The 13,040-nt window shown below is 42.6% G+C and overlaps 1 protein-coding gene across 10 annotated transcripts in view; it reads right to left on the bottom strand.

Annotated features, from left to right (window-relative positions):
• ptprsa (protein tyrosine phosphatase receptor type Sa) overlaps positions 1-13,040 on the bottom strand; it is a 245,849-nt gene that overhangs the window by 18,849 nt on the left and 213,960 nt on the right. For all 10 annotated transcript variants that reach the window (XM_030433082.1, XM_030433078.1, XM_030433080.1 and 7 more), the window contains 4 exons: positions 11,101-11,198; positions 7,515-7,638; positions 4,548-4,723; positions 2,474-2,593 (listed from right to left, as the gene is read on the bottom strand). In XM_030433082.1, coding sequence (XP_030288942.1) covers positions 2,474-2,593; positions 4,548-4,723; positions 7,515-7,638; positions 11,101-11,198 — 518 coding nt within the window. The remainder of the gene's footprint in view (positions 1-2,473; positions 2,594-4,547; positions 4,724-7,514; positions 7,639-11,100; positions 11,199-13,040) is intronic.

Genomic DNA, 13,040 nt, shown 5'->3' on the forward strand with positions numbered 1-13,040 from the left:
TGATTCTCATGTTTGGATCATTCATACTGGTTGAAATCTCACCACTGCTTTTTTGCTCTCTGAAGAAAACAGTACTAGCTGAGTACAGCTACCTTAAAGGGGGCAATGTGTAAGAATTAGGCACCTGTCAAAGGTCAGTCCAACTAAGTAGAAGGCAGCATATCGCCTGGTGACTGACTAGAACAGTGGAAAGAAAAACCTAGACATATTTTGTGAGTTTTATTTTGTTTTGCAATGGGTTAATGAGGCATTTAAGCCCATTTTAGTTTGATAAAAGGGATAAACTTTAATTCAGAGGGTGTATGGTTGTATTTTTCTGTTCAATAGGAAAATAATTGACACCTTTTGAGTTCATCTAATACACTAAAAGCTTAGAGCTCGTCAAATTTAGAGAACTCACTGCTACATCTGCAAGCTAAAACTACAGCGGCTATACCACCTCGACTTTTGCAAGTCAAGGTGGTACTACAGGACAGGACGGGCTAAGGCTAGTTAGTTAGCATGCAAACTTTAGTAGACATCTCCGCAACACAATACATAGAAGTCCTCAACATAACTTCAAAACTGTTACTTCTTTATATTCTTCCCATAATCTTAATTAATTTTTGAATGTTTTAAATTACATTTATGGCTGTATCTCACACATTGCACCTCTAAAGGAAGCAAGTATTTCAACCTCAAAATAGATTTTTGGCTCATTATCGCTTAACAGAGTGCAAAATGTCTTCAGGGAAACACTTTCATACGAGCTCATCAGAATAAAATAAGTATGATCATATCTATCTCTGAACTGTACAGGTACTTTGTCTTCATATGCTGCTGCTCAGAACGTCTACAGCCACATGCAACAAACACGCATGTTACGCCGGCATCTGTCAGCACAAGGCCTCAAACTCAATCCTCGCTGCATCAAAGATACAAGCTGGGATCCAGAGAAGGATTTTTGAGAAGCATAAGAAGAGAGAGAGAAAAAAAATCGCCCTTACATCTTTCTGTCCTCCTCTCCTCTCTCTCCTCTCAGAAGATTCTCTAATGGAGGTACTGTTTGCATTTCAATGCAGCGTTTCTGCTTCCCTGACAGAGGGATTTCTTTCCTTGCTGAATAAATGAATAAATGTGTGCGGTAATTAAAAGCAAACTGACCTAAATCTTACTCTCTTTTCTTTCTGGTCATTCCCTGTTTCTGCAGATGAGGCAGGCTGCATGGATGTGATTGGTGCTTGGCTGCTGGTTTTCTTTAAATTTCTTCTTCTGTTTTTTAAATCAGAAGACACAATTCTGCCTCACTGCAGGACCCGCACACACACGGATAGATAGCACTGTGGCTGCTTTGTAGATCCACTCCGCGTGCGTATTTGTGTGCCTACTGCCAGCGTCTGCAACCTTATACTTCACACACATCCCACAAAATATTTTTCCTCAGAGATATGAAGTCAAAACAGCTCAGTGAGAAATCAGAGCAATGGCTGCAGTTATAACGGGGAGGGAAATGATAGATAGAAAAAGAGTCACATTTGGAGGTTTGATGGAGGCCGAGAGCGGCAGAATGTAAATGGCTTTGAATGTCAACCAGGAAGCTCTAAAGCACCGTGGCTGCTGATATCATGCTATCTTTACCATCACCGGTTTGCTCTGGCACTCATTGTTCAGCTGCCGTGACTTAAGCGTCATGCTATCTGGTTAAAATGGAAACTTCTGGAAATGTCAAGGCCGTCTAATAGCAGGTTTTCCACTAAAATTCGTCTCTTCTCACAAGTGTTTGCATGACAACGAGGTGTGCGAGACTTTGAGAGTGAGTTTTGCATGTGTCTGCGCTGTGTATCTGTGTGTCTTGTGCGTGTGTGTCAAGGTATGTACAGTAAATACACACATTTTGTGCATGTGTTTGAGTGCTTCAACCACATGCCTGCGTCTAAGCAGCTTGCATGTGTAAATGCTTCATCTTAAGAATCTTTTCATTTGTCTGGAGACTGTGTATCAGCCGGTGTGCTTCCGTGCTTAGATGCGTGTGTCCGTGTGTGCACACAGAAGCATGAGAGCAGTCTGCCAATTATGTATATTGGGTTTCTCTACTGCTCACTTTACCTAAGTGCTCCAATTTGGCAGATGCACATAAACAGATGATCAATTGAGGAGAGATAGAGCTGAACGAGGTAAAACGGGAGGACTAGAAGGACACTGAGGATGAAGGGTCCTCTATGTATGTATATACCTTAGTGAAGGCAATACAGCGCGCAATCAATGCCATCACTTCTGTTGTCTATGTAGATGTTGTGTCTGTATGTTTACTGGACAGACGTTACACAAGGATAATGTCAGTCATTATTATCCAACAATAATACATCTAATAGTTGTATTTAATTTGCAAAGGGAAGATGTGACAGCTGTGGTTGTGTGTGTATGTGTGTGTGTGTGTGTGTGTGCGTGTGTGTGTGTGTGTGTTGGAGAGAGAGAGGGAGATAAATCCTCCTACCTTGTGCAAGGAGAAAGTGCGCACACAGAAAGTGGCCAATTCTATGGTGTCCAACAGGGTCACTTGGGTCATACCATAGGTTTCTGTACCACGACTGGGCCAGTACTGGTCACACTTAATCTGGAAGTGAGAGAGAGAGACACACACACACAGAGGTATCAGTTGCAGTATCTATTTCACAGTCTGTTAAGCGGCATATCCATTGATGAAGAGGATCATGAACATAAATGTGGGTGAAGAGGAATTCAAATCATGCCGGTTCACACACCCACTCACAGAGTGAGTGCTCCTGTGGATCAAAACACCAGGCGGAGTTGACAGAAACACCATGGTGGCTCCTCTCGAATTTCACATTTGAGGAGCACAATTATGCAGATTGGACAGCTGTGATCAAACACAGGAAGTCCATTCTTTTTGCTCAAATTCACCAACCTGACACAAATCCTGCCTGCATCCTCCCCTGAATCTTATTCTAGGCAAGAGAATAAGGAAATTAATCTTAATATGGATACAGTAAGTGCCGTATAAAGTTTTATCGTAGAGATCCTCACATATAATTATTTTGAATGTTGCAGAAAGAGTGTAAGGATACTTAAAAAACAGATCTTGGGTAGATATCTCATTTTGACTCAAAGTTGTTTTGTCCAGTATATCTGAATACACAATTCCTGCTTCCCCTCGGCCCTCCCCTGTCAACCCACTTAATAAAGATTCATTCAATATGGGGTGTAATGCGCCGGTGGACACCAGATGAGATGTGACAGCTAGTGAGGGAGATGCGCCGCTCTACAGCTTTCTCTCCCATTTCCTGCTCGGGCTGACACTCAAGTTCTACCGCCGCTAATCTTGATCACGTTTGACAGGAGTGGAACGCGCATGTCAGTATGTAGGATAGGTAAACAACTGAAAAGGGATAGAGGGAGGGAAAATGAGGGGAGACACCCGGGGTGAGTGAGCCTGATGTTGACACAGGTTTGAGTTGACGAGATGAAACATTGCAGTTGGCTTTTTGACATTTAGACAAGTCCACTCCTCGATAGCAAAGAAACTTTGTAGGGTACACTCATGCCGTTTGGCTTGATTCTGTCGCTCTTTTTAGTGCTTACCTGCATTTTCAGCTCATCATTTAGAAAAAAATGGGTCACACGACAGGCACTTTGTACATTTAACAACTCGCTGTCACTATATGCAAACAGAACTGGTACCCAACTGTCACAAACACTTAAGAGACTTTCTCGACAGAGTCAACATACATTTTCTGCTGATTCTGTATCATTAACATCTATATCGACACACTGTTTGTGGTTATTAAATGCTGCTTTTGAAACCATCTCAGTTATTTTTTTATAGTTAGTTGGCTGACAACTTAAAAAAGTGTGAACATCACAAGTCAATAAAGCTATTGAAAGTGCGCCTTTCCATTTCAAGGAGGCTGAGATCCCTATGAAGGATATGCTTGTGGCCTCTTCACATGGACATAAATGTATAAGATGAAAAAGAAAAAAACAGCCAAACTTGACTAGTGTGATCACACCCTGACAACTCATTCCTTCCTTCTGTAACCAAGCTACTGTGCTCTCCAGACATTTCCTCCTCTAACTTTCACTATCAGCAGATGGTTGTAGGAGGCAGTGGTCACAAGCGTAGCAAAAAAACTCCACTCTGTTGCTTACAATTTAATTTTAGCTTCCTGCACTGTGAGCTCTGAGCGCTAAAATTTGCTAAGCTCTCAGCACAGTAGGGAACATGCAACAGCTTGTCGTTTCCTCTGCAAATAAGGAGAGAAAACAGAGCCAAGTCTGTGAAGATAGTCCCGGTAGACGCTCAGCTTTACTTATCAGATGTGCACAGGTAGGCCGTCTTTGAGTTTAAACTACACTTCTGTGAAAAGCACACCATCTCAGGAAAATCAAATCTGATTACCTATCAATGGGATTCAGATGTGCAGATGTGAGTAACTCTAACGGCAGCTGGTTCTTGTACTTGATCTTGTGAACCAGTGATTTGACTGTGAGGTTTGTTTAAAAAAAAACATTTTTTTCAAGTTGTAAAAAGCCAAGTTGAGCGGACTTACTCGTGACTTCTCCTCCAGCCTGGTCATCATGACCACGGTGGCTGCTCTCTGTTCCCACACCATCCTCCAGAAGTCCCCAAATGTCTCTGGTAATGGACCCTGTGTGGCGATGTAGGCATTCTGCTTCCTGTAGCCGTCAATGTAGTTGGCGTTGATATAGTCACTACCCGTGATACCTAGATACAGACAACAGAAAAAAAATATTGAAATAAAACAATGTAGTTTTGATGTCTTTTTCGGCCTTCGTTTGTCAGACTTTTTTTTTTTTTATCATTTTACTTTAATCATTATTTGCACCTCTTGTTTTGTGCCATCTGTCTCGATAATTCCCAGTTTTCTCACACACTAGTCCTGTTTCCCAATCAATAAAGGTGTAAAGACTGGAAAACAAGTAAATTACTGATGTAATGAGTTCTCACACCTCTCATTGTTGAAATGAGTGAAAATTGGCTAACATCGTTTAAATGTTGGAATTGTCCAGAGAGATGCGGCACTTGCCTTAAGATTTGGTCAACCATGTCTTTTGGGGCGCAAAATGTTCTAGGTTTTATTCTTGCCCAATAGATTTAGTGCTTGTTTTGAGAGCAATATTTTAAGGCGCAACACAAGATTAAATGAGATGTTAAAACGGTCTCATGGCCTCTGCTGCTGTAGAGCTGAAGGAAACCTTGGTTGTTGTTCCATTTGAATAGATTCAAATGTAGCAACGGCCCCAGCATCACGACTTCCTGCACTGCTCTTTTATCATTTTCTTTCTCCGTGGTTCTGCCTCGGTTTCTGTAGATATGGTCTAACAGCCTACATCTGATTTACCACCACCAGTGCAGTTGAAGATGGAAAAATAGCGAGGAGTAAATCAGCCACTCAGTCACCACAGCCAGGAGGTAGATCGAGCTACCATCCCTCTCACACTGCTAGCATGCTCTGTTGCACACCGGTCTCGCTAAATCTTGCCGTAAGGAACCCCTCCACATCTCTGGGTAGACAAATGTGTACTGGCAACATTTCTAACGTACAAAACAATTGCATGCTTTGTTGCAAAATCCTGCTTCCTCTGACTGCATGTGAATATCAAAGTAGTCTGCAGCACCCTGTAGGGCGCACTCACACTAGGCACATTTGACCCCCAAAGTCCTGTTTGTTTGACTAGTGTAAGCGCTCTGTACACTTTCTTGGCCCTGGCACTGTTGGAAGAGTCGTGCTTTGACATGGTACGGAGCAACTGGGCCAAGTGTAAGTGCGTCCTTAATGTGTCTGCAGTAGTAACAGGAGACCTCAAAGGTAAAATATGTAGTTCACTGCAATGGTTCCCAAGGTGATCCCTGATAACAAGTGTGCATAGCTGTGTAAGGATCTAAGGGAACCAGGGTTTTGTGGTGTTGATGATTGAGCTGCACCCAAAAAGTCAAGATGTCCTTGGTATAGCTTAAATCCAGGCTCAGTCATTTAAAGCAGTTCTAGAAACTTTAGCCAAAATGGTGTAACTGTAAAGAAGATAATCTGCGATTAGAGCGTGTCTAACACTGAGCATCTGACGCTGATAAGAAATAACGTCACCCATCTTGATTTAACCAACTTCTACAATCCTGTCAGTTGAAAAGAGACTTCAGTGTGGCAGCATCTGTGTTGGAGAGTCACGTCTCTCTGACTGACGTCTCCTCACTCGAGCGACAAACAATGAAACACTCGACTGGGCTAATTTAAGAGAGGAGAGGCGGTGAGGACAACAACCAGGGTGGAGAGGAAGAAAAAGACAGAGAAAGAGGTGCGTGAGTGAGAGAGAGAGGCAGAGAGAAAAAGAAAAAGAAAAAGAAAGGCAAATGTCATTAAAACGGATACCACGTCGCACAATCCGACTGTGGTGCCTTGGCTTTAGTCATAGCTAAATGAACAGAGAATGGCAGCGTGCATGAATTGTTCTACTGCTGCGACTAATGGCAAAATCACTGCAGTGTAAAATAGAAATTTCAGACTTGATTAATTTATGTATTTATGGACGAGGCATTTTTTCCCGGGGATAATTTTGTCATGCATGTTGTCGCACCCTCAAATTGGCCTGACTATTGCGGGATGTCGAAATCTAGTCGGAGCAGTTCGCTCACACAAAGGGAGAGTGCTGTGGAGTCGGGACTTTAGCACTGCTGTGAGGAGTCGGGGAGCTCTTCTGGTGATGCAATGCCAGAATAATGTCAGCGGAGAAGGGTGACTACCTCTGACAATGTCCCTTGAGATTTAGGAGTCAGAGGAAGAGTTTTTCTGTCTCTGATCCTCTCTGTACTGTGTCTGTGGGCAGTTAGAGGGAAGTCATAAGAGCGGGAGTAGATCTGATGAGACAAATGGGATGGTGAAAACAGTGGTTAAATTCCTGGACCACTCTGACTGAGTGCTGCGCTCAGAGATGAGCTGAAACAAGTCCTCGTCTGAACCCCCCAAAATATTATGATTCCATAAACTGCTTAGCTTCTCAGGACCAGGCTGAGCTGAAACAATCCTCGGTTTAGCCTCCAAGAAAATATGGCTTTCGTCTATAAATTCACTGGTTGTTGCTGAACTGAATCTGAACTTCACATACTCATAAATGATTTCACTCATGTTTTATTCTATTTTGCTTCATGCGACTGCGTTGACTCAAAACAACATTGTGTAATCTAGCCCAGTCTCGTCCTTTCTTTCCTTTCTATTTCTTTATTCTTTTATAAAAGCCAAGCCTAGTCCATAAAGTACAGTAAAATACAGTATTTTATGGTTTTCATTGTATTTAATGCCTTCCTCCCTACACTGCTTGGCTCTGTTCTGCTTCAGCCTTCACTGTCGAGTCTCATGTGTCTAGTATATGTCTACCCAGTAGAAATTCCTAATTACCTAATCTGACTCCGTAATTATGAGGATTTCCCGAATGATCTGCAATGAGCTGAGCTCCTCTCCGAGGTGGTGTGTGTGCGGAGAGTGAGGAAGGGTGAGTCTTACCCTCGATGGGAGCCAGGATGACGCGGGAGTGGTCGTAGGCGATGACGTTGGCGTAACGATTTTTGGGCTTGTTCACCTCCAGGTTGGAGTGTTCCCAGGTGAACTGCTGGCCTGGATCAATAGACTGATGGGGGGCACAGACAGGCAGAACATGCACACACAAAGAAGAAATCAGAAGAGCTGAGCAATAACAATGCAACCTGAATGTTATCATAGAAAGAGGAGAGGAAGGAGGGGGAGGAGGGGGGAGATAGATTGAGAGAGCGATTTCCCTAAAGGAATAAAAAGAACACGGTATCATGAAGATCTGCTCGCTGCCTGCTTTAAATACTCGCAGCAGCTGGACACAGTGCTTTATCAAGATCATTAATAGCGGGCATGATGACAAATAACAATATTGATGAGGGAGGCGGCTCTCCCCCTTGTTGAGCGAGGCCCGACACTCGGATGAATACAGCAGCCTCTTTAAAATACAACATTTCCAGATAAATATTCTGTTCCCTTGTCAGGATAATTAACTATTCCATTACGAGTCGTTGTTTGCTTACAGGCGTCCGGCGCTATGTTGGCATGGGGACCGCTGCTTGAAGAATATTTTCAGTTAAGGCTTCAGCACGTAGGTCGGGGGTGGGGGGGGTGAGGTGGTTTTGAGATTGAGGCTGAAGCTGAATCAAGTCAAACTGGAAACCTGATCCAACAAATTCCACACGATCATTACAGCAATTAGCGCTACCCTCTGTTTTATCCTCGTTCCATCTCTGTTTTTTCTGCCCTCTCATCTCTGTCCCTGTTTTCCTTATCTGCACCGCTCCATCTTCAAAGTATCACAGTTTCTTTGTCCATATTTCTTTCTCTCATTATCTCTCCCTCCATCTCCTGTCTCCTCTCTGATGTTCACAATCCCTCTCCAGCAGTCACCCTCCTGCTATTCTCCCATTTTTTTCTGGAGCACCTTCAAGTTTACCATGTGTGTTTATGTGTGTGTGTATGTAAAGACTGGGGTAACCTCACTGAAAAATCATCCAATTTAAAAATCGGAAAACCATCAGATTTGGATGCATGTCTACTTCCACAGTGATTTAATAAAAACGACTGGATAATAATTGCTCAAATTCAGCAACAACTATTGTAGAATTTGCTCCTTTTCCTTACGATCCATAATGGCATGTATGAAGATGAGTGACAAGTCCTGCCAACACTGCTGCTACCTGCTTGATGGCAGATAGATAACAAACTCTACAGCTTTAGTATCGTCCGGTAACGGTGTCGCTTCCTTTTCATTGCTGTTCGAGTGTCAGATCATCTCCTCTTCATCTCAACTCTCCAGCTGAGATACCCTGCTCCCTCTCTCCCTCCACTGAATCACCATCATTAACCAAGCCTCCCCACCTCATCTCTCGTTTCTCGTCTCTCCCCTTCTTCCCTCCATTTTTTCTCCTCCCTCACATCCCGCCTGGCTAAAAACCAATCAGTCAAAGCCCCGTAGAGCTGCGCTTGGCAAGCCAGGGCGCCCGGACGAGCAGCCATTCATCAAGAAAATAACAAAATTAAAATTACACTTCTCTATTTAATTTGGTCATTTATTTTTCCTGGGGGTGGCTGTGGGAAGGGGCAGGGGGGGACAGAGAGAGCGAGAGTAAAAAGGACGAAGAGGGAGAAAAGAAGAGCGGGCGGTTTAATGCTCTCTGTAAGCCAAGTAATTAGAAGTTGTAGTCGTAGCAAAGCGTCAACTCTGGCATCACGTCTCTCTCGCCTCTCCTCCCCGCGTATGGAACAAGCTTGTCCATTTGGTACACAGCCCGGATGTGGATTTATGAATAATAGATACCAAAGAAATACTGGATGGCTATGAGAAGTCATTATCCACCAACATTCACCGGCGGGCATGATGACAGCAATCTACGCTGCTGTACCTGCTTCCTGCGTTATACTGGCATGCAGCGGGGCGACAGGCACGGTGATTTAGGGATGGCGAGGAGGGGATATTGCTTGTATGCAAACGAGAGCTGATTCAGCACTCCTGATTTCTAATCAACTCTGGTGTCATTTATAACCGCCACGGTCTCAGAGCCCAGACAGCTCAGTTACCCCCCTCCACACACACACGCGCACAATGTACAACGTTAAAGCCTGCATGCCAGTGTGCTTTTCCCTAAAAACACATTCATGCACCAGACTATCTCTCCATTCATCTCCACAGTTCATCGGTGTATGTGAAGGATTTTAAAACACTTCTTTATCAATAATTCTGTCTTCTTAACGTAAATGTTTGAGATAGTTAATACATTCAGTCGGTATTTTTCCGGCGCTCAAAAACATTTGATTTTTTAAACAAATCTGATCCGAACCATCCATCAAATTACTCCAAACAGCAATGTCAAAAAATAGTAAGTAAGTAAGTACTGAGTATACAAAATGTGATATATTATTCCAAATGAAAATGTACGTATTTCAAAGACAGAATCAAAAAAATCATCCAAAAAATGATCATACATAATCTGATCTAAATCTAATTATTTTCTGTTATCGAACCCCGCAGGTTCTGGCTGCAACACCACTGTCGTGAATAAAAAATCCCAGGTCTGTAATAATTTGTCAGACGCAATGTAGGCGCCAACTACAAGCACAACTCGTTAGGTCATCAGTTGCAACTTTATATTCGCCGTTCAAATAATGATTATGGATGAACTACACAGCATCTATTACCCAATCACAAAGTATTACAAACATCAGCTGCAACTTTACAATTAACAATTAGTTAAGAAATAGTCTGTGAAGCATTTCATTGATTGTTAACAGTGAGCCAACTATGTAAATAATAATTTAGTTTAATTAACTTTAAAGTTACCATTCATTAATGATGGTTATTATAGAGTGTTACCATCTGATTAGCTGACTCTGATTGCATTTATTCTGTTACTGTAGCTGAAGAGTAGGTGTTTCTGGCACAACTTTACCTACTTCCAAGGTTCATAGAGATGGGAACAAGTCTACAGAGGTCAAAAGCTCCAGCAGCACCTGTACTGAACTTTACTATTGGATCAACGTGTTTGGACCAGTGGCCTTCATCAGGGCCATGTATTCTGTTACTACTAGTCCCTGAACACAGTTAATCAATTTTGTAAGTAAGCCAACACTTTTTGGATGTCACAAAAGGGCATGTTTCACCTTGTAGCAGATATATCCTTTACTCCCTCCCCCCTGCATGTTTCCTGATGCATTAAAGTAGAATGATTCTTTAATTTAGCCAAGAATTTGAGGAAATTGCATTTGGGAGTACAGGAGTTGCACCAACCTGCCAGGGGAAATGTTATGTGATTGAAAATGACAATTGTCTTGCTTTGCCTGGTTGAGACTGCCAAAATATCTGAGGAAATAAGTGGCTGAGAACAACTGATATTCCATAATTGCTCGAGCACCACCAGCTGCAGCATTGTCAAGTAGGAGGAGAGGTTTAAAAGAAGAGAAGCAGCCATTTCCTAGAGGGGAAAGTAGGGCCTCTTGTGTCGCCTTCCAATAAAAACACCATCAGACAAAAATCAATAAACAACTGAAACTTTGACCTTTGAACCTTTGGTCCACTCACCTCATATTCCTGGGAGAGCTTGAGATTATCGTTGGCCTTGAGCAGCTCTGTGTGTTCTGCCAACTCTGAGATAGGGATGGGAGGATGATTCATCATACCTGCTCGCCAAAGAATTGAGAGAGGAAGAAGAGTTCAGTGGTGCAACAGACAGGACACAAGTTCAAATCAAAGACAACACATACTTATGGGTGAGGATTGGTTGCTTACATAACAATGAAGGTTGGGTTTTAGTGGTGAGGAAGCTTGTGCAGAACATGGGGGATGTCACACACAGCAACAATGTATTGATTGGTGATGTTATAGGCGCTTGATTAGACCAGGCCAGAGCTCAAAAACAGCTTTGCTGAGTGACTGATTATTTGCTGAAGTAGTAGGTAAACCAAATTATATAAATTCCCACAATGCTCATGATGCTGACAGATGGGAGGACTGATAGGACCAATGTTGTTTAGTGTAGCTGGAGAAAAACACGGATCAATTACTGCAAGTCTCAAACAGTTCAATAGCTTGAGAGCTTGAAATGAGTTAAAAATGACACATGATGAAAAATGTAAGGTTTTGATGGTGAAATCACAGACAACAAGCACGACAGCCCTTTCTACTACCCGATCAATGGAATGCTTATGTTGACGAAAATCCCTTGTACTCTTTATCTGAAGTTAATCAAAAGTAATATTTACTTTCAGCACTGTTGCTATCAACAAAGAAGAAAAACTAAATACCGGAAGACTAGTTGGTGAAAAAAAACTACTTTGTAATGGAAATATGTCTTTAAGGATGGTTTTAATTGAGGCAGATCTAACAAAATAAAGTTGTTACACATACATGAAGATTATATATCATTATTTTTGACATTTAAAATTACTTCCAGGACCGTCCTCATTAAGAAGAAGGATGAGAGAGGAGCTAGGAGGCAGTCGTTCGATCTGCAGGAGACCTGACATATCCCACAGGCCTGCTGCTGCTGTATCCATTATCTATAATGCTCTTGTTATGCTGTGTTGTTAGCATGGTGACAATTTTGACTGTTTTGACCTCTACAAAAAAGGCCCTTATTCAAGAACAGAGCCCTGACCTGGGGGCTCATGGGAAGGCAGGAGGTGGGGAGGGGGAATAAGGAGGTTTAGGGAGTGTGAGTGATGCTGAGTGACACAGTGAGCTGCTCCATTCCAGCCAGCCAGTGTAAAGCAAGCAAGCTGCTGTTTCTGCGCTTTTCCTCTAGCTGATGCTTCCCTTAACGGAGTGAACATTGGCTCTAAGATGAACACCCCTTACCTTCGAAATCAAAAGAAAAAAATACATTTTCAGTTGTAATCCCTCTGCCATATATCCCAAGGTATCCCCCGAAAGAACTAGCCTTTCATTTGGGTTAGAAAATTGTGAGATTTATCATTTTTTCCTCACTCCAATATCCTCTGAGTATTGCGTTTCTGCTGCTAACATTATCAGCACTGCTGTGCACTCCAGTCGCTAATCCATTTACGAACATAATGCTGAGGCCATGTAATGGAATATGAGGCAGCCATAGATTGTGGCTCTGTCCCTGCACGCGGACAGGCAGTACTTAACGCTTCATATTTTTAGTAAGAGGTCTCTTTTTGTGCCGAGTGACGAGGTCAAAAGTCGACAAAATGTTAAAATCTAAAAAGTTACAGAGGCTTAATTGGGCGCGCAAATCGGCATAATCACATTAACCATCCTTGATTTTCCTTTTCTCACAAAGCTTAATATCCGTCCAATGTCAAGGGGGTCACTGGTGTTTTGGTTGCTTTTGTTGCGCTTAAAGAGAGAGCGCCCGACTCTTTGTGCTGACAGTCTTCATTAGTAATGGTAATTTATTTTACACTGAGAGAACAATGCAGCAGTGTCAATTACATGAAGATTAACAAAGATTACAATGCACACACGAGACAAATGAGGATATGACACTGGATGCCGTG

Source organism: Sparus aurata, chromosome 11 (assembly GCF_900880675.1).
Source record: "Sparus aurata chromosome 11, fSpaAur1.1, whole genome shotgun sequence".
Taxonomy (NCBI): Eukaryota; Metazoa; Chordata; class Actinopteri; order Spariformes; family Sparidae; genus Sparus; species Sparus aurata.